We start from the raw sequence: 22,979 nt of genomic DNA, 5'->3' as shown, positions 1-22,979 counted from the left end.
TGGAGACATGGAAGAATCTTACACAAAATAAACTTTTGTTTAAATGAGAACCCTAGCTTTTCCTGTTAGCCAAGTGCAATGTTGTTTATTAGACAGTATATGAAAGTGATATTAAGCCAATTTTCCCATGGACAGCTGAAACAGGTAGCAGGATCTTTAAGCTATGGTCAAGACCTCAGGACTGCCAAGCTGGGTTTGGCTCTAGATTTGGAGGTGAGTCAGAGAAGGTCTCAGAGTTCAGGTCCTTCTAGTTCCTTCTTTCTCTTTCTCCCTTACTAGCATCTCTTGGACAGTCATATTTTTTTAAATTCCAAGGTACCCTTCTGATATTCACCAGTCCAGTGAGGTGTGTACACAGATTTTGTGGAGGGGGAAGCTCTTGTAATTGGATCTATTTAGGAAGACTGAAAAACCTCAAGTATGCAACGTACATGGTTAGGGTTCTTCTCAGAAGCTCTGAAGGAAGATTCATTACTTTTATTAGATCAATTTTATAGTGAACCTTCTCCTACTGCACTCTCTAAATCTTAAACTATCTGAATGTTCATTTCCCATTCACAGTCAGAGCCCTAGACTTTTTAAAGACTAGGGGTGAGTTTGTGGTGGCCTTGGGGAGGGCTTGGACAACACTCCTGGAGCAGGGATTGCAAAAAAAATGCCAAGCTGATCCAAAAAACACACTTGCACTTGGGGGAATAAAAGAAACGATGGAGACGAAGAAGGCAACTATTTTTAAGACATCTCAGAACTTCGTTTCATTTGGAAATTGCCATCAGGCTAAACGATATGGACCCCATTTAGCAAAGCCTCATTCCCTGGGTGCTTCATCAGCTTCACCCTGCCTTGCGGTGCTCGAATCTTGCTGCCCACTAGGTGGTGCCAGAGGGCCGCAAACCCCCGGAATCTTTTACGGAAAAAGTTCTAAGCACGCCTAAAGGAGTGCTTTCTCTTTTTTCCTTTAGCTACTGAAGGGTGCTGCTGAAGCCTTATTTGGCTCCTGTGAGGAGAAAACCCGCTTGCACCAGGCATCAGAGTGGTCGACGGGTAAAACTCTCCAGCGAAACTGGAGAAAACAGCTTAAAGAGCTGCGCTTAGGAAGGCAGTGGAGACAGGGGCAAAGCCAGCGCTGTTGCCCAGGTTTACACCTGAAGACCCAGGGCTGTCAGGCTGTCAGCACAGGCACCACCCTGAGCATAGTCTTTCACCTCCTGAGGCCACTGTATAGGAAAGGCGGGTTTCAGCTTCTCTGGGATAGGACACCTGTTGATGTGGTCCGGCTCCCCACTCACCTGGAGGCCTTCTGCTCCTTTACTAGGACCTCCCACCTGCTTCCCCAACACCTTCCCTGTCAGCCACGTGTCCAGGAGCAGCCTCTCCTGCATGGTCAGGACAGGCGGGAGTGAAGTACTCCATCGGGTTCCCAGATGCCAATCGCAGTCTCTCAGCTGAACCCACCTAGAACTCTTGGAATCTGTAGAAGTCATTGGATTCACCATTCTGAAGCTGGGGAGAGAAGGCCCTCACCTGAAAAACAAAGTGACAGCATTGTCATCACTGAGGGTAAGAAGTAGATGCCAGGGTTTCCGTCTTTCTTCTCTTCAACTTATGCAGACATGTGGCAGAGCGTGAGCTCATGGGAGGTAGTCGCTGGTATGTGAGCCAGTGTTAAACCTATATAACAACCCTGTAGCAAGTGTTGGACTCAGGCTGTGAGCTAGCATAGGAGAAACTGATTCATAATTGAATGTGAGATCATCCTTGCATGTGTTATCATTTAATCCTCATTGGGAATAAGTCTGTTATCCTAATGTATCAAGTCAGAAAATGTGCTCACAGAAGTTAATTAAAATTTACCAAAAATACTACAACATACACTCCAACCAATGTCTTAATCTTTCAACTTGGTTTCTGGGGCTTCTTTTGTGCGTGAGTGTGTGTGTGAGTGTGTGGAGGTGGGGAAGGGGGAGGGATTTCTCCCATATGATTCCCATTGCTAGGAAAGGCTGAGAACACCAGTCCACAAAAATACAGTGAGTTCTGAGTCTCTTTACTCCCACCATGTTTCCCAACTTTTTACTTTTGTACCATTGTTTCGATGTGTGAACCAATGGAAATAGACAATCCTGATAAGAGAACTTAAAGGCTAATTTTTGACCCTCATCTATTTGAAGAACACATGGTAGCCTGGCCATGGTGAACATTTGGGGTTTACTTGTTTGTGTCATAAGATTGCAGATACAAAAAGGCAAGAGTTAGAGATATTCCTTAGAAGCAAGAGCATCTCAGCTCACTCCCCAATATTTTCCTTGGTAAAGAATACAAAGCTGCTGCAGCTGAGTTCCAATCACTAGAACTACAGACCTAATGCCTCATTAAACTCCAGGGCCTCACCTCATCCCCAGTTTCCTTCTTTTTTCCTTGAATTTGTGTTAGAAATGAGATACTGAATGGGGACCCAGGTAGGGTAATATACAACAAGAACCATTGGAATATCATCCACTGCTTCCAATGGAGCCATCAGAAACAGAGACTCTGAAAGGGCATCCTGATCCCTTCCAGGAAGTTAATGATATTTCAAGGGATGATGGTGGTGAGGGAGTAGCAGCCTGAAAGCACAACTCTATGTGTGGTGTTATTCCATTTTTTTTCTAGTAGCTAACACAGTGCGGTTATATGACTTATTAGTGTGTGTGAACCAATGGAAATAGACAATCCTGATAAGAGAACTTAAAGGCTAATTTTTGACCCTCATCTATTTGAAAAACACATGGTAGCCTGGCCATGGTGAATATTTGGGGTTTACTTGTTTGTGTCATAAGATTGCAGATACAAAAAGGCAAGAGTTAGAGATATTCCTTAGAAGGAAGGGAAAATATATAGATGTGAATTATGTAAAATAAATTGATATGAATGGGCACCGTGACACACCAGCTTGTTATTCCAGCTGTTGGAAAGAATGAGGCTGAATCATGGCAAGTTCCAGGCCAGCCTGGGAAACTTAGACCTTGCCTAAAAATTAAAAGGAGCAGTGGCTAGATGTGTGGCTCAGTGGTAGAGTACAGCTGAGTCCAATCCCAGTACTGCAAATACATATAAATGACAAATGGTCTGGGGCTGGGGTTGTGGCTCAGTGGTAGAGCCCTTGCCTAGCATGTGTGAAGCCCTGAGTTTGATCCTTAGCACCACATAAAAATTAATAAATAAAATAAAGGCATTTGTCGAACTATAACTAAAAAATCAATATATAAAAAAGGACAATTGGTCCCCATAATAATTTTTAGCAACAAAAAGGTAACTACTGTCACTTGAAAAAGTTGTAACAAGGCAGATGGGTATAGAAGGAAGAGGGTCCCCTATGGGAAACTCCAGTGGGCTGCAGAGCCTCAAAATTGGAAGGAAGCCAGACTTGAGTTCATAGGCAGCCAATTTGGGATAATGAATTAAGCCTTTGTAGAAGCAAAGGTACTTGCCCTGAAGAAGTGCTATGAACATGGGATAGCACATATATAAAGGAAGCAGAGAGACTGGCATTTCATGATAAGTAAGCCATTGTTAAATATTTTAATCTAATTAATAACTGATAACAATTGGATTTATTATAATTGCACCCAGCCCAAATAAGGAAGGTGTGAATCTGCAGGGCTCCTGTGTGGCACTGGCACCATAGGGCAGTGGATCTGAAACAGAAATGGGCTTTTTAGAGACCGAAAAAGTAGGAGCAGGCTATGGGAACACCCCTGGGGGACACATGTGGCCTCCAGCATGCTCTTCTTCCCTTCTGTACTTTTGCATACACTGATCTACTGGGACTAGGACCTCATCTGCAGTAGCTTAGGGCTGCCAAGACCTGATAGGTGCTTATATATAAGTCTCCAATCCTATACATAAAGGAAGTCATTTCTGTGACTTTAAGGATCCTGCTCAGCAACCCTCAGGTAAGTGGATTGGGTCCTTGCCTACTCAAGGCTTTCCAAAGGTGGGGAATTCCCCACACACTGTGGTCCCTTTCTGGATGAAGTTCTAGGACTGCAGAATTCTGCATCTGCTACCATAGGAGAGAAAAAAATAGTTTTATTCATATTTTTTTGTAGTGCTTTTAAAATTCATGTATTGACACATATTTACAACAAACATTGGAGGGGTTCATATTATATCTTCGTTTATACAGAGTGCATTGATCACTTCCATCAACTCGTCTTCCATCTTCTCCTCACTCCTTCCTAGACCCTAATAATCCCTACTCTACATTCAAGTAAACTTTGTGTTTATAAAATTCCACATTCGAGAGAGAATATGCCATACTTGTAGCTCTTTTCATAACAACTGGATGAGGTAAGCACTCTGTATATGCTTAAGTGAATAATAATGCAGAATTGATGACATTGAAGGATCATTAAACAGAATAGAGTGTGTTCCTATAAGATGTAAATATATGTATGTTTCTGATGATTTTTTAATAACCAGTTTCTGATAACTGGGAAACAGTGGATTATTCCTGTAATCACACTTATTTGGGAGCCTGAGGTGGGAGGATTTCAAGTTGTAGAAGCCTGGAAAATTTAGAAAGACTCTGTCTCAAAAAGAGAATATTAATAAAGTTGCTCTAGTAGAAGGACATGAAAAATTCTTTTACATTAGGGAGATTTTTAAAGGGCCACAGTTATGCATCTGTTCTTCATTGGGGTTATGCTTCTATGATAATAGTATAATCATGTAAGAATGGTTATACCTTTACAAAGGTTATTTGTTGTATTATGTCCCAGGAACTGTTAGTTTGTTTATATTTCCTTTTTTTCTTCTTCATTACAGGGAATTGAAGCCAGGTCACTAGAACAAAGCTACATCCCCAGCCTTTTTTATCACTTTGAGACAGGGTCTCCTTCAGTTACTCACCTGACCTCAAACTTTCAATCCTGCCTCAGACTCCTCATTGCTGGGATTACACATGTGTGCCACAACTGTGCCTGACTGACCTATGCATACTTAAAATCCTGAAACCTACTTTTTAAAATTAACAATTTTGTTCTCACTTCACAGATTAAACAATGACTACCAGCTGTGGCTTAGAAAATTTAAATGACACTTCAATCTATTAAAGGTTGAGACAAAAATGTAAATCTTAGCCATATATTTTTATTTCATATAAAAAGTCTATAGCTTCCCATCCCTCTACTTCCACCAACCTCTCTCTTCCCCTTAGTCCTTATAGTTTAGGAATTCATCAATAGAGAAACAAAACAGGTAGCTGAGAATTCCTGTCAAGACTGGAGAATTGATCTCCATCTTCTCTCCAAATAGTCCTATCTAAATCTACTGAGGACTCAGTTGCAGCATTACCTATGGTTTGATTTGGGATAATAAATTAAGCCTTTGTAGAAGCAAAGGTACATGCCCTGAAGAAGCGCTGTGAACATGGGATATCACATAGACAAAGCAAACAGAGAGTCTGACATTTCATAATAAGTAAGCCTTTGTGAAATATTTTGACCTTAATCTAACTAATAACTGATACAAATTGCTGCAGTCTGGCTGGGCACAAATCACGAGCCACTCAAGCAGGAACAAACTTTATTTCCGAACTCCCACAGCACTCCACGCACACTCCCTGGGAACTCCCCCAAATGCCACACACGCAGCCCCTCCAGGAACACACCACACACTAACTGGAACTCTCACCACTGGAACTTCACCAACCAATGCCAACTCTTCAGGAATCCCCGCGAGAGCTCAACCAGAACTCAATGGGAACTCTGCGAGAAGTCAAAAGTCATCATCTTAATGGCTCACTGGCATCACCTCTCAACCACTACTTCTGGCAAAAATGCCATGTGTCATCCCCACTCAGCTGTGGCCCTCAACAACAAATTAGATTTATAATAATTGCATCCAAGATGATTGCTTTTCTTTGTTTTTAATTTGTTCTTCCTATATAGGAGAGTAGAGTGAAGGTACTTGCTTTTCAACTGAAGTTCATCAGACCCAACCATCTGAAGCAGTTTGACTCCAGTAATACCATTATCACCCAACATAATGAACTCTACTTTGAGATTGTGCAAGAGTGCCATCAATAAACAGCAAATGCTGACAGCCACTCAATCCTTTGCCTCCTGTCTCAGTCCTGCCACTGCTTCTTCTGACCTAGAGGCCAAAGTCATGGACCATTCACTCCTGTGTGAAGCAGGCTCTGGAATCTGCAGAGATGACACTAAGATCCCAGTTGCCTTTGACACTGATATCAGAAGATTATGAACCAAAGGTACTCTCCTTCTGTATTCAGCTGGAAGGAAATCTGGAGGGATAGCCTACATTTCCACTGGGAACTGCTCTCTAGGCTATGGGGGCTGCTATATTGGGCCTTCCCTCCACACAGACACTTGTCTAAAGCCCAGACACCATAGCACTATCCCTAAATCTACATGCCTGCCTTCCTGGAACCCTATGCCCATGACACAGAAGAAATCAAATTCAGCCTCAGGAGAGAAACATGCTGCAAACTAACCAGGGAATCACCTGCCCTGGAAGCTTCTCTTGGTCAAATCCATGTAGTCCTGTTGACAGGCTCCCCAGAAGCATGCAGACCTTTAACCCTGACTCATGACCACTGAGTCCTAGGAGTACTGAGTGTTCAGATTGGTATATTTTATTTCTACTTCTGTTCCAGAAAAATGTAAGTCTTACCACTTACTAAAGGCTCCTTATTTACTTACTAATAGGTAATTGATGTTGTTTTTACAGGCCCTCATAAATATTTGGTTCCCTTGTTCAACAGTAGACAGAATGAAGAGAGAACAGAGGATGGAGGAGTGCTGCAGGGAGGGGAAGACAGAGCTCTGATTCTGAGCTGTGCTGTTGACTTGACATCAGAGCCTTAGAGAAGATCTCCTTTGGTGGACAGAGGTGTGGAAAGTATCCAGAGAGACCAGGTGTTGGCCTCAAACAAATCTATCCAAGTATAGGAAAGAATGTGCAGGACAGCAGGAGTTCATTAGGTGAGAAGTGTGTCTCTTTGGACAGTATTTTTATTCTGCATCTATATAAGGATGGGCCAAGAGTCTCCAGTTTCTAAAACCTTTACACAACTGTGCCTATCCAGCACAGCCTCTCCCAGTCACTGGCCTCTCTCAGACTGGTGTCACTCAGGTACAGTTTAATACCCAGCAGGGAAAGGAGGTCCTGGAAGGCAGGGGGAGACCCCTCTAACCTGGGTGTGTGTTGGGGGGAGCTCCCTGCCATACCCAGGGTAGAGGGGACTTCCCCCTCCAGGGGAAAGAACCCCCTGACATGGGTATTGGGGAGAACTCCCTAACTCACCCAGGGTAGAGGGGACTTGGCTCTCAGAGAAAAAAAACAACCCTGACCTGGGTGATGGGTGAACCTCCCCATCACACTCAGAGTACAGATGACTCTCCCCTCCTGGTGGGAGAACTCCCTGACGTGGGTGTCAGGCAGAGCTCCCCACCACACCCAGGGTAGAGGGGACTCTCCCCTCCAGGGGAAAGAACCTCCTGACATGGGTGTCCGAAGGAGCCACCTACCGCACCCAAGGTACAGGGGACACCCCACTCCAGGGGGGAAAACTGCTGGCCTGTGTGTAGGGGGAACTCCCACACCTTGCACCCAGGGTACAGGGGAATCCACCCTTCAGTGGGCAGACACCTCTGAACTGAATTTCAAGGGTAACTCATCTACCATCTTGCTCAAGGTAGAGGGGAATCCACCCTGAAGGGAGAAGTCATCTCTAATCTGGGTTTTGGGGGGAGCTCTCCATCAAACACAGGAAAGAAGGAACTCCCCCCTCAAAGTGGGAGACACCTGGGTGTCTTGGGGAGCTAGTGTACCTTCGACACAGGGTAGAGGGGACTCTCCACTGCAGAGGGGACAACCTTTTATCCTGGGTTTTGGGAGCTCCCATCACACCCAGGGTAGAAGGAATGCCCCCTCCAGGGGTGAGCTGGTTTACCATTGCACCCAGGGTAGAGATACTCCTTCCTCCAGGGGAAAGACCCCTCTAAACTGGGTGTCAGGGAGAGCCCCCACCGCATCCAGGGTAGAGGGGACTCTTCCTTCCAGGGGGGATACCCCTCTTCTCTGGGTTTCGGTGGGAGCATCCACCGCACCCATGGTAGAGGGGACTCCCCCTCCATGGAGGAGACCCCTTTGACCTGGGTATCTGGGGGAGCTCCCCACCATACCCAGGTTAGAGGTGTCGCCTCTCCTTCATGGGGGAGACTCCTCTAACTTGGGTATTGGGGAAGCTCTCCACCGCATCCATGGTAGAGGGGACACCCCCTTCCTAAGGGGAGACCCCTGTAACCTGAATGTCCAGGTGTACTTTCCATCACCCCCAGAATAGAGAGGATGCCCAGCTCCAGGGGGAGACCCCTCTAATCTGGGTGTCAGATGGAGCTCCCCACTGTGCCCTGGTTAGAGTTATCTCCTGTATCCATGATGAAGACATCTCTACACTTGGTGTCAGGCTGGAGCTCCCCACAGCACCCAGCATAGAGGGGAGGGGACTCCCTTCTTTGAGGGTGAGACCCCTCTACACTGCATGATGGAGGCAGCTGGAATACCATTTCATCCTTGGTAGAGGGGACTCCCTTTTCCAGGAGTGAGACTTGTCTACCCTGGTTGTCAAGGGGAGCTTGCATACTATTGCACTCAGGGTAGAGTAGAGGAGACTCACCCCTCCAAGGGGGGAGATCTCTCTAACCTGGGAGTTTGGGGGAGACGCATACCATTCCACCCAGGGTAGAAGGAACTCCTCCCTCCAGGGGGAGACCCCTCACACCAGGTTTTCTGGGGGAGCTCCCATACTGTCACACCCAGAGCAGAGTAGACTCCAACCTGGGAGCCAGGGGAGCTTGCATACGTTTGCACCTAGAGTAGAGGTGACTCTCCCTTCCAAGAGGAGACCTCTTTTAACCTAGTTGTCAGGGGAAGCTCGCGTACTGCCATTATGATTAGGGGTATGGACCTTGAGATGGGAATCCATCTAATCATGTGTATCCTTATAAAGGGAGAACACTTCCTAGATGCAGTAAAAACAGAGAAAGGTGGGATGACTAAAGATAGGTCGTCTTGCTCTCCTGGAAGATTGAAGGAAGTGGGCCATCAAGCAACAGAATTCAGAAGGTCTGTAGAATCTGTAAAAAGGAAACAGATTTTCCCTAGAGACTCCAGAGAAAACAATCCTATGCATAGCTTGGGTTTTGCCAGTCAAACATCCACTAAACTTCTTACCTCAGACTTGAAAGAAAAATTTATAATGTTTAAGCTTCCAAGTTTAGAGTAATTTGTTATGGCATCAACATAAAACAGTTGAATTCTACTCAGCAATAAAAATTGCTATATGTAGCAATACATATGAATCTCAAAATGATTTTGCAGATTGAAAAGACAGACATGATTCCATCTGTATAAAACTCCACAAAATTGAAACTGATCTTAATTGACAGAAGATATATCATTGATTATTTGGGAAGAGGGTAGAAAAGAGGGATACTTTAGCATTAAGAGAAATCTCTTGGGGTGACAGATGTGTGGTGATGTTTTGACATATTTATGTAACATTGTTTACTTGTTGTTTGCTTTCTGTTTCTCCCACTAAAATTCATTGTCTATGGCCAAGATTGGCAAACTATGGCTCCCAAGAGAAAAATATGGCTCATAGTCTGTTTATGTATGACCCACAAGCTAAGAAGGATTTTTGTATTTATAAGGAGATATAAAACAAAAAAGAAGAATATACAACAGAAAGTATATGGACCTCAAAAATTCTAATATTTACTACTTAGTTTGCTATACAGAAAGCTTCCCAATCCCTATCCTATTTGGTCAGGTATCTGGTTTAGTATGGTAAACCCAAGAACAATGTTTGACATGTAAAAGGTGAAATTTTAACCCATTAAATCCAAATTTTTCAATTCTGTGAACATAATAAATATTCAAATATTGTTTCAAAGTTGCCATAAGTTATGTGTTTATTTGTTGCTTAATTTAACTTTGTATAGGTGTTCCACAACTGGGATAATGGGACACAATGGGTTACTGTGTGTATGTAAGTGTGTGCATAATGATTGAAAGCAGGAACAGGAGAAACTACTCCAAGATGACTGCTTAACAATACAAAAGATAGCCAGGCATGGTGCACATTCCTGTAATCCCAGCAGTTGGGAGGTTGAGGCAGGAGGATTGTGTTTTTCAAAGCCAGCTTTAGCAAAAGTGAGGCACTAAACAGCTCAGTGAGACCCTATCTCTAAATAAAATACAAAATAGGGCTGGAGATGTGGCTCAGTGATCAAGTGCACCTGAGTTCAATCCTTGGTACCCCTCCCCCAAATTATTTTATTAGTAGTAGACAGAAATTAACATAACAAAATACAAAATTCTTCTGAGTAAATTTGTTCAGTGACTGGTTTTCTATGACCCATGCCTATTTAATAGACACATTGAGTAAAGACTTGCAAAAGTGTTGAATAAAATGGTTTCTGCTGGTTATTCATGTCATTTCACCAACCCCAAACAGAATTGTCCTCATTCACCATCACCTACATAGAGCAGTGTGAAATGCATTCTTATCAAGGAAAATAAAATATTTTATATTATATTATACATGTAAATAGATATATTTGTGATTTAGAGATATATGCCTATGATTAATACAAAGTTGACATCATAGTGGCACTTCTTTCAGAGGAAGAAACTTCATTCAAAGTTTTCACATAAACAAGGAAAAGAAAAAAATATAAAGCAAAAGAGAAAAATATACAAAATGAAAAAGAATAATTAAATTGCTAAGGCTGATTTTATCACTTTTTATTATCATAGTTTAATTCAAGTAAATCTTTCAGACCAGTCAAACTTATTTGCTTTAATATTACAGTAATTACATTTAGAAATGTCCAAAGACTAATCTAAAATGTGAACAATCCTGTGAGTTTACTTTGTTTTGAGGAAAAGAGCATTTCTTATCAGTACAGAAAACTGGCCAGGCTTCAGATACCGACTCTTCAGCTTGGACATAGCTGCTTTCATTTCTTTGTTCCTCAGAGTGTAAATAACAGGGTTTAGGATAGGAGTAAAGATGGTGTAGAACACAGCAAGCACCTTGTCAACTGAGTAACCACTGAAGGGCCACACATAGATAAAAATGCAGGGTCCAAAAAAGAGTATGACCACAGTGATGTGAGCAGTCAGCGTGGAGTGGGCCTTGGCCATGCTAGCAGAGGAGCGGCTCCTGACTGTAATAAGAATCACAGTGTAGGACACCACCAAAAGGAGAAAGGAGCTCAATGAAAGAAAGCCACTGTCTGCAACTATTAGTAAGCTGATCACATAAGTGTCTCTACAGGCTAGCTTGGTCACTAGAGGCAGGTCACAGAAAAAACTGTCAACCTGATTAGGGCCACAAAAAGGCAAGTTAACAGTAAATGCCAACTGGCTAGTGGTGTGGATGAAGCCCACAGACCATGGAATGAGGACAAGAATTATACAAACACGGCGGCTCATGATGGTCATGTAATGCAGAGGCTTGCAGATGGCAACATAGCGGTCATAGGCCATGGATACAAGGATAACCATTTCACCGCCAGCGAAGAGATGAACACAGAAAATCTGAGTTAGGCAGGCTTCAAAAGAAATAGTCTTGCGCTCAACCAGTAAGTCTGCAATCATTTTGGGGGTAGCAAAAGAGGCAACACATATGTCTATGAAAGAGAGGTTTGCAAGCAGAAAGTACATGGGGGTGTGAAGGCGGGAATCCAAGGTCACGGTGAGGATGATGAGGAAGTTGCCCAGCAGAATTGCAAGGTAGAGCAGTGAGAAGATGAAAAACAAGACAGGCTGTAGCTCCTTGGAACTGGAGAGTCCCAGCAACACAAATTCTGTCACCCGAGTATGATTCATTGTTATTGGAAGAGCTTATATCTACCTACAGGAGCAGGAGACAAATAGAGATTGGTTGGTGAATTGAGCATAGATACACCATCCTAATTTTGCCTCAGTCATTAAGAATTCTAATTTTTATTCAAATGTATATATTGTGTTTGCAGGCCTCTCACAGCAAATAGCATTGAAGCACTCAAAATAAAATGAATAGATCCAGAATAAGATAAAAATCCAAAACTCTTTAGGAAAAAGAGGATGGTGGTCTGGCAGTTAGAAGAGAACTCCAACCAAACGATTCATTGAATTATAAAAATTGAAGAAGTTCAATCAGTGAATTGATGAATGAAAATGACTTCAGACAGGTTATTTGCCATCATAGAATCCCAACCTTTAATCTACAATGACAAAAATCATCATTTTTTTCATACCATCAAATAAGAACTCTATAAAAATTATGAGTTCTACCAAAGGCAAATACAACTTTATAAAAGTAACATTGTTCACATTACATTAAAACCAAAAGTATAAATTCAAAATCATATCATTTAAATAAGTAAGATAAATTCATGATACGGGAAGTTAGTGGTTTTTATTCACAGTTAAGTAAAGGAGACAGAGGGGCTCAGGAGCTTTTAGGGTACTAGTAATGACTTCTTTGATGTGATTGATACTTATCTTTGATTTTTTAGGATACACCAAAGAGAGCATTTATTTTTGCCACTCTCTCATAAGTTCTAAAGAACAGCTGCTACAACACATGGAGATATCTTTTCACCTTAATATGGTTGTTTGGGAATTGGTTTCTTCAGAAACTCTCCTACCACAACTTGGTACTAATAGAAATATTATTTAAGTGTTTAATAGTTGAGATTTATGTACTAAATAAATATTTCCATTCCTGAAGTTTTCCCCAAATCCTAGATACCTATGAATTCAATAAGAAGAAAGCCAAGTGCCTCTCTTTCCTCCAAAGTAGTGAATTATAAATCTAATGGGAAAATATTCTGGGTTAAAATTGAAGCTGTGTTATCAAGCATCTGCATGGAATTGAGCAGCTCCTTTAACCTTTCAAAGAACATTGTCTGCATGCCTAAAATGGAGACTATGATTGTCCTCAAAGAGACACAAAAAGTGTTTCCTAGAAAATTATATAGATAGAATGTCCTATCACAGGTAATCAAAAATATATGTAAACACTCTCAATAAACATCAGAATAAGTACTTTGTTTCTGATAATTATACTTGCTCAAAGATGATGTTGTCTGACTTACAGAAGACTCAATTCCCCATTATTGGATCAGCTAACATAAAGTTTACTTCATCTCTTGTAATAATTTAAAGAGAATAAATAAAATGCTTCAGGATTTGCTAAGTCAGTCTCAGGTTTCAAGTATATTTAAGTCCTATAAAATCACCCTCTCCCACCTATCTATATCACTAAAATGGTATTTCTGGTGAGTCAAGTAAAGTAGGAATGAATATAATTGTGGATCCCATGAAAATTTACCAGTTCAAAGTTAGAGACTTCAGAAACTTTCTCACCTGGCTAAACCCATCATTTCACCTTCCCTCCCTATCCCTTGTATTCATGATGCACTAGTCACTAGTGCTGATATGTTGGCCCTCATAGAGTTACTGACAAAATGCTCCCACTCATCCAAGAAAAAGAGATAGTGTCCCCAAATTTTTTATTCCATGGTCATAAAGCTTGTAAAGAATTTAATTCCTGAGCACTGGGTGCCAGGAAAGACATTGATATAACCTTGAAGATATAAGCAAGAAAATACTTACTTTTAAAGAAGGAAATATATACAGGCTTTGGGTCTCAGGATGAGCTGTGTTCAAGGAGCTGTGTCAGGGCTGGATGCAGAGATCTAAGGAAGAAACAGAGTTCCCAGGTATCTGAAAGATGGAAGAGAATTGGGGGGTGAGGTGAAGTTATTCTCTGAATTTTGAAAATAATTTTTCAAATAAAAAATCAATTAAATGTAAACATCTGGTCACAGTTATGAAAAGAGTATATAAAATCAAACCGAGAAATCCACCCTGGTTTATCAAAGAAATTCAACCCTCAATGACTTTTTAGTATCAAGTGTTTGGACAACAGCTAATAGACTGCATGAATACAAAACTTGAGTAGAGTAAGAAAAAAGTGAGAGATGAGTGACTCTCTATTTTCTCTTCTGACTGAGTAAAAAGCCAGGAAAACACAGGTTTCTCCTTGTCCATGCCTCATACTCTCCACACTGCCAAGAGAACAAATCTTTGAAATCCTCTGGATAGAGTAAAGTGCCCTGAACACAAGTGTATCCCTTCAGCCCTCTGGAGTATCATTGTCCTCAGCACAAAGACAGAAGGAAAAACAGCAATGGATTGGAAGCTATTTGGAGATTTGATGTCAATGAATTGTAGTTGAGTGTTGATACATGTGTGCATAGGGCAGTGGATGGGAGGGGTGGTTTGGGGAAAAGCTGAAAGAGAGAGACAAAGTATTTGGAGTGTTTATTTGATAACAAAGTGGTATTATCATTTATTATTCTATTATGCAGTTTATCTTATCTCTGAAAAACTTTTCTGAATTTCATACAATATCTATCATTCTAAGAGTAATTTAAAATAAGGTTTTTCTATTTTGATCATCAAATTAAAGAAATAACAAAAAATTCTCTTCACATTGATTTCCTATTTATTAATTATAAATGTTATAGATAAGATCACTTTATTTCATTTTCTTCTTAAGAATAATGGTTTATAATTCATACTAAGAAAAAAAGAATATTAGAAGTCCAGTTGCTAGCATAGGAAATAAGTATAGATTATTCTCCAATATATTTTCATTTCTAAACTTTGAAATGAAAAGGCAGATACACATGAGAACATTTGGAAATCAGAATTCAGTCAGATTTTCTTAGATTCTCCACAGAATATCCACCAGCTTCTCGGTTACCTAATTATTAAGTCATTTTCAGTGTACATCAAACATGGAGTGTTTTCAGATTTCAAAATACATCTTCAGAGAATCTTTTGTTTCTTGGTAAAGATGAAGTTTGATATCTAGCAAAATAACCTTACATTATCTTCAAGCTCAAAATATGATAATAGACAATAAATATATAAGTATACATAATTATTCTTGTTCATAAGTTATAAAACTTGCTTTCCTGGAGACTAGAAGCAAATGGCAATAAATGTCATCCCCCTGATCTTACTAGACTTAGAACATCATTCCTTATCTTCATTCTATCAGAATTTAGTAATAGATGAAAAGTTTAGCAAATGTCTAAACACCAAATGAATAGAAAGCATTAACAGGTAAAGAAGGGACACTGTACAGTTGTAACACAGTTTTCTCAGATTCTAAGTGCATCCCATCAGAGTTACTCCTCACCCAGTGCAGTAGAAGACTCTTATTGACAGAGAAGTAGAAAACAGAACTTCACCTTTTCCAGACGGAGTTTCCAGTGATGTCCTCTTGACCAAATTCTGATGTAAATTTACACTTTCTTAATTACTTTTGTATTCAAAATAAATGCTATATGTTCAAAGTAAAAGTGAACACCTCTACAATTATACAATCTAGTAAATCTCCTAGTCCTTATATCTCTAACTCTTCCAAACTTCCATTCACTAGGGAATTTTTATAATGAATGAATTTTCTGTATACTCTTGATCTGACACATTTTAATTTGGTCTCCTGCACTAAGGTGTGCTATAGTAATCCTTCATATCCTGCCAATGAGGACTGAGTTCCTCTTTGATGTAAACCATCATTGAAATACACAAAGTCAATGTGATGTAAAGCCTTACAACATGATGCCAGGAAACTAATTTTATTGGAGAAATGAGAAATTTCTTGCAGTGGGAGTAATTACAGATAATATTTTTTTCAGGCTTAAAATATCTTTTACCAACTAGTTGGTAAATCTGAAAGCAAAATATTAGTTGAGTCCACTACAAGTAGATGTGTAAAGAATTTCTGAGCCCTAAATTTCTGTCATTCAAACAGTTATCCAATCCTGTGAGTGATCATCAAGCCCCATAGTGGTTTCCTCCAATTACTATTTCACACCAGTAAAATCTATTGTTAAAGTATTCAAATGGTTTTGCCATTTGTAGTTTAATAGAACAAAATTCTTCAACACAATGGCCTTTCAAATATTTTAAGATACTCTCATTTGTTTTCCAATACAAATTTTCTATTGCCTTAGCAATATCAACAGTTTTGTAAAATACATTTTTTATAATATTTTTTATGTTCTGTGTTTCTCAGTCTGGAAGTTCAGCTACAACTTGTAATTTATCAACTCTAAAGAAAGTAAAGATTTCCTCAGCAAATTCAACTCTTTGTATATTCTCTAATAAGGTTCATATACACAAGGAAACAAGTGCAAGTGTGTTCATTATAACATTTTCTTGAACAAAAGAAGAGATAATAGGAACAATCTATGTTGGAGTTGTCAAACAACTTACAATATTCACTGCAATAAAATCTTCCACAATGATTGCAATTAATAATTAATTAATATTAGATTTCATGTGTGAGCACTTTGAAATTTTTAAAAACAATCTTGAAGAATGAAATAAATTGAAAAATAACCCATTTTTTGTAAACATCAAGTATGGATATACTTCTATAAAATAAAATTTAAACACTGAGTAATAAAAATAAATTAAAAGTAATATTAGAGGTGGAGCTAACAGAAAATTTCAAGAACTGATGATAGTTATGACCACAGTATCAACAATATGATATATATTTTTGGAGATCAAAAGCAGCCATGGTAAAAGGCCAATATTTGCTTTATATGGGAGTAAATATGGGAAAGTATTAGAGATTTTTACCCTATTCGTTTGTTTTTATCTAGAACTTTTAAAACTAATGGTGACTCCCATAGCATTCTGTATGATACAAAGTTAGTGGATAGATGACTCCATGCATGTGAAGGCCCATGGATAAATGAATCACAAATATCCAAATTGAATGGTGAACTTAATCAAAGTAACAAACATGCAAACAAGTAAAACACCAAGCAGAATGTCAGGGCTTCTCAGCTGGGACGCAAAATATGACAATCAAATCCTATTGATAAAAATGTCTGTCATTGGTGAGGTCATCAAAATATCATAATAATAGATCCAGCCCACATCTCCTCACAGAAACAAGCATTTAGCAGCCATTCACAATAAATAAATAAATAAAATAAAATAAAAATTTTTAAAAAGAGCTTTTTGGTGGGTTTGGGATCAAGTAGAATTTTCTGAAATCCTGGTAAATCCAAGTTTGAGAAAGGTCACTTTGAGGAGATACCCATGCTAAAAATAAGTAAAAATTCTCTCTCTTTCTCTCTCTCTCTCTCTCTCTCAAAAAAAAAAAAAAAAGTCAACATATTCAATGGTGAAAAGCGAAAAACTTTTTGTTTAAGATCAGGAGCATGACAAGGGTGTCCATACTCATAACTTTTATTCTACATAATACTGAAATACTTAGAGAAATTAGGCAAAAAAAGAAATGATATGAATCCAAATCAGAAAGGAAAAAGTTAGACCATTTATATTTGAAAATGTTCTTATATAATGAGTCCTAAAGTATCTAACAACAATTGTTAGAATTAATAAATAAATTTAGTAAGTTTATAATACAAAAATTAGCATGAAAAAAGCAATAATAATTTTATATACCAACATTGAATTATCCAAAAGAGAAAGGAAGAAAACAGTTCTACTTGTGAACTTCATAAAACATTATGAATAAATTTAACTGAGGACAAGAAAGATCTGTACAATAAAACTATAAAAGTTGATGAAAGAAATTTAAAAATACACAAATAAGTGGAAAGACATCTCATGTTCATGATTAGAAGAAATGATATTGCATCATACTATCATTCATACTATCCAAAGAAATCTAAGTTTCTGTAAATTACTATCAAAATCCCAATGTTTGTTTTTACAGAAATAGAAAAAAATCCTAAAAGTCATACCAAAAATCAAACCAAACAAAACAAACAATTCAGTATGGCTAAAACAATCTTCAGCAAAAAGAAAGTTGAAGCTTCACACTACATGTTTCAAAATATGCTACAAAGTCATGGTTATCAAAACAGCATGGTATCAATATAAAAACAGATTCATTGATCAAAGAAACACAACAGAGAGCCTATAAATAAATCCACATTTTTATTATTTTTTCATGTCAAAAAAGCTTTAGTAAGTGTAAAATTATATATGCATTCCAAAGTGGTCTCTTTGATTTTATTTTTTAAAATACACTACTGCAGAATGCATTACAATTTTAATACACATATAGAGCACAATTTTTCATATTTCTGTATATACAGTATGTTCATGCCAATTCATGTTTTATAAATGTACTTTTTTGCATTTGATTCTTATTACACATGCATACCACAATTTTTATATCTTAGTATATAAAGTATGTTGACACCCAATTCATGTCTTCATACATATACTTTGGATAAAGATACATATAACTGCACTGAAATATGTGAGGGTGGTGGGAAGCAGCTGCCCCATATAACTGAAGAATTCTGATTTAATTGGAAAGGTGAAGTTTACGTGTACAATAACATTTTGTAAAGGTTGACAAATTTGTGCATTTGGAGTTGTACCACTGTGAAGCTATTTTCATGAATGCTGCAATTAGAAAAATACGTAAATAGATGACAAAGTGTAGAAGTCAGAATTTTCACTGCTCTTCAGGAAAATTACAGATTCACAAAAAAGGACATGTAAAATAAAGACATGGTACTAGATTAGTCAGAGACATCATTATTAACTCATGTTGAACCTCATACAAACACCCTTGGATAGGTAAAGAAGAATAATAGACTTGTGGGTATACATTTTACACTGCCAGAAATTAGAGTTTGTTCTGTGATCCTAATAGTCTTATGCTTGAAATACAACTAAATAAATAAAATATCTGGAAAATCCTCATGAACAAGGAAAAAAGAATAAAAGTACATTTTAAAGGACAAAGAAAACAAGTAGAAATGGAAATTTGTAAATACTATAACATTAATAATAATAAAAATACTATCTAATAAAATTTTGAAATTTAGCAAAAATAAAAATGTGAACCTTAATTATAAAACAAATGCTCTAGAAAGGTTTCCTCTAATAGCAAAATCACCTGAAATAGTCTTGAACTGCATCTGGGATAATGTGTTTGAGAAGGTGTTTGATTTGGGAAAATAGTGTATTGAGGACAGCATCTGAATAATAGAAACTGAGGGAGTTGATAAAGTGCAATATAAAAGATGAAATCCTATAAACAGTTTTTGAATGATCTGGTTACCACCAGAACTGAGATTCACTGTTCCTAGAATATTCTTTAATGAATCATGTATGTGTGCCCCCATAAGACTCTGAAATATTGACCCACTATATGCCAATACCGTCTAATTCAGGGTTTTCTATAAGAGTGTAAATCTTCCCAGTGTTGACTGCTTCTTTGTAATAAGCAGAATTTCCTGGGTTTAGAATAAGCATTTAGTAAAGTGAACCATAGTCCTTAATGGAGAACACTGGCTACCTGCAAAGATCTGTCTACTATATTGAAAACAGGTAAAGCAAGAGGTATAGTGGAATGTAGAAAAAATATTTGCTACCTCTTGCATTGTTAAGATACCCTTGTGCTTAGAATAAGTCTACTCTGTCATTAAGTCTTGTATAAGTGTATAAATTTAAAAAACTTATCACAAGAGTGTTTCTGGAATAAATTATAATACAAGTCTGCAACTAATTAAAGTCATAATTCAAATTGATTCCCTCCTTCTTTCAACATTCATGTTAGATATTTCTTCATCCTAGTTCAGTCATTTGGTTTATCTTGGTTGATTACATGGTTGAGTAGCTCAAACTTTTGTTATTGAGGTATGGTCAGTTCAAATTGTTGAAACCAATTGTTTTCTATTTCACAGGACACAGTTACACCAAAAGACCCTTCAAGACACTCCAGTGAATTCATTCAATTTCTGCCATACTCTTTTCTTGCTCAATTTTAGTTTTTCATGAAAATTATGCATACTAGAGGGCCTCTTTATTTATCTACTTATTCATTCATTCAGTTTTAGTTATTATCCAAAGATATTCAAGATGAACACAGCTCATCTTGAGTGCAAACAACTCTGTAGCCTCTTAGAATCTGCTTTTCAAACAGTAAATGTGCTCTTCTATAAGATGTGGGGCTTTCCTCTAGAACAATAACCATTAACATTGTTCCTCATCTCCTTCTTGATCATGTCTTATTTTTTCAAAAATATCTCCATTTAATTGAATTATCTCCTATACATTGAGCATTCCATTAGCAAAAGGCAAGGAATCTTTTTTACTGAACAACGGACTTGATTCAGGGATCCTCTGAACTAACCATCCTATGAGTGACCCCAATACCTATAATACAGATGCATTCACAAGTATATGATGACAGAAAGAAGAGGAGGACAACATAGCTCAGAAAGACAGTAGCTACTCATCACTGTTGTTCCAATTAAAAAACATAAATCTGTTTTAGAAAATGTACTCCCTTCTGCACACAAAGTAAAAATCACTCTATTGATTAAAATATGAACAATTCATGTTTCATCTATAAAAGGCTCAAATTATTTTTAGTAAATCTTATTATTGTCTCGAAAACCAATAACACTTTACTTAAAAACCATTTCAAATTTTAAAATATGAGTAAAAGAAAGTCAATGAAGAACTAAAGACACAACAGAAAGAAGATTAAATTTGATAAAAATTTATTATATTTTTATTATCATGATTAAACTATAATTTAAATTAATCAGCTCTACAGGTTAAAATGATTTACTTTTACATCACAGAAATTTCAGTATAAATATCTACATAAAAGGCTAAAAAATTAACAGTCCTGAAAGTTTACTTTGATTGTAGGAAAAGCGCATTTCTTATCACTACAGAAACCTGGCCAGGCTTCAGATACCGACTCTTCAGCTTGGACATAGCTGCCTTCACCTCTTTGTTCCTCAGAGTGTAAATAACAGGGTTTAGGATAGGAGTAAAGATGGTGTAGAACACAGCAAGCACCTTGTCAACTGAGTAACTGCTGAAGGGCCACACATAGATGAAAATGCAGGGTCCAAAAAAGAGTGTGACCACAGTGATGTGAGCAGTCAGCGTGGAGCGGGCCTTGGCCATGCTAGCAGAGGAGCGGCTCCTGACTGTAATAAGAATCACAGTGTAGGACACCACCAAAAGGAGAAAGGAGCTCAATGAAAGAAAGCCACTGTCTGCAACTATTAGTAAGCTGATCACATAAGTGTCTCTACAGGCTAGCTTGGTCACTAGAGGCAGGTCACAGAAAAAACTGTCAACCTGATTAGGGCCACAAAAAGGCAAGTTAACAGTAAATGCCAACTGGCTAGTGGTGTGGATGAAGCCCACAGACCATGAGATAAGGACAAGAATTATACAAACACGGCGGCTCATGATGGTCATGTAATGCAGAGGCTTGCAGATGGCAACATAGCGGTCATAGGCCATGGATACAAGGATAACCATTTCACTGCCAGTGAAGAGGTGAACAAAAAAAATCTGAGCCAGACAGGCATCAAAAGAAATAGTCTTGTGCTCAACCAGTAAGTCTGCAATCATTTTGGGGGTAGCAAAAGAGGCAACACATATGTCTATGAAAGAGAGGTTTGCAAGCAGAAAGTACATGGGGGTGTGAAGGCGGGAATCCGAGGTCACGGTGAGGATGATGAGAAAGTTGCCCAGCAGAATTGCAAGGTAGAGCAGTGAGAAGATGAGAAACAAGACAGGCTGTAGCTCCTTGGAACTGGAGAGTCCCAGCAACACAAATTCTGTCACCCGAGAATGATTTGTCTCATTCATTGATTTTGGAAAGGACCTATCTTCAGTTACCTGAATAGCACAGAGATAGAGATCAATCCATTAATTAAGCATGCTTTCCTTTCCAAGTTATGCTTTCGGTATTCTAATTCTTCTTTATTTTTATAGGCCTATTTTTTAAATCATTAGACATTGTATAGATAATAGAAAATGCCTCATTAATGTAGTTAAAGTTTAAAAACTGGCAAAGCTTATAGAGGATGTTGAAAGCCCAATAGTTCTTACCCTCAAAAGGGGTCTAGGGAAAAGAACTAAGCTCAGGAAATATTCTGTTTGTTGATGTGGTTGACAGTTACATGGTAGCTTTCACTTTGTAAAAACTTACCAAGGTGTTCACTTGTTTTTTGTACTTTTGTGAACATACATATTTTTAAAGATTAACCAGGAGGGAAAGAGAGACAACATTGCATTTGTGTAAATAGGTTAGTAGGAGGAATCATTGCCTTGAGGTATTCTATTTTATCTCCTCCTTCTTGCATTATAATTCTATATACTAGAATACAAATTTCTGAGAATACTTAAAGTTTCAGAGCTCCCCAGATCACACTGTATGTGACTTGGGTACTCATGGAGTCCTCCCTATCAAGAAAACTACTATTAGTTCATTTCAACTAATCCCTGAAGATATTAAACTTCTTTATACACAGTCAATGGTGTTAATGACCATGAATATTTTATTGGGTTATTAATAGTATTTTATTTGATTTCATTAGGCTTTTAAATATTATAGTTGGGAAGGATGAGAACCATAAGGAATTTAGACTAAGAGAAAAATGATTTTCCTTTCCTCTTCATTTATCCTATGTTCTATTCTGCTTTATGTTATTTTCACTTGTATAAGCTATCTAGAAATTTCTAAAGTTTTACACAGAATAATAAAAATAAAAACAAATTGTAAAAGAACACTGGACTTCTCAAATTTGAAAAATCTTCTTTACATTGGAATCAATTTATAGTAGATGTTTTTTATTTTACTGATTTCTGACAGCTTGCTATTTTTAATATTAACATCTTCTTAGATCATAACTATGAATTTCCAAGTCTCTCCTTGAGTTTCACCAAAGGTTTTATGTGTGAAGATAGGTAATGTGATGAGTAATTTTAATTACCATAAATCAAAATCAGAAACTCATCTTATATCTGAAATCTCCATTCTAGAAAATTCACTAAAGAATTGATTTATATATTATTAC

General features: G+C 38.1%; 2 protein-coding genes across 2 annotated transcripts; both read right to left on the bottom strand.

Annotated features, from left to right (window-relative positions):
- Positions 1-10,941: 10,941 nt before the first annotated feature.
- Positions 10,942-11,907, bottom strand: LOC101971268 (olfactory receptor 4K15). Its single transcript, XM_005337980.3, has one exon. It carries the CDS (start codon positions 11,905-11,907, stop codon positions 10,942-10,944), a length of 966 nt encoding a protein of 321 aa, XP_005338037.2.
- Positions 11,908-20,793: 8,886 nt separating this feature from the next.
- On the bottom strand, positions 20,794-21,798 carry LOC101974425 (olfactory receptor 4K15). Its single transcript, XM_005337986.2, has one exon. It carries the CDS (start codon positions 21,766-21,768, stop codon positions 20,794-20,796), a length of 975 nt encoding a protein of 324 aa, XP_005338043.2. The 5' UTR covers positions 21,769-21,798.
- Positions 21,799-22,979: the final 1,181 nt, after the last annotated feature.

The sequence above is a fragment of the Ictidomys tridecemlineatus genome, chromosome 5, assembly GCF_052094955.1.
Source record: "Ictidomys tridecemlineatus isolate mIctTri1 chromosome 5, mIctTri1.hap1, whole genome shotgun sequence".
Lineage (NCBI taxonomy): Eukaryota > Metazoa > Chordata > Mammalia > Rodentia > Sciuridae > Ictidomys > Ictidomys tridecemlineatus.
This window is presented reverse-complemented; position numbering and strand designations above follow the sequence as displayed.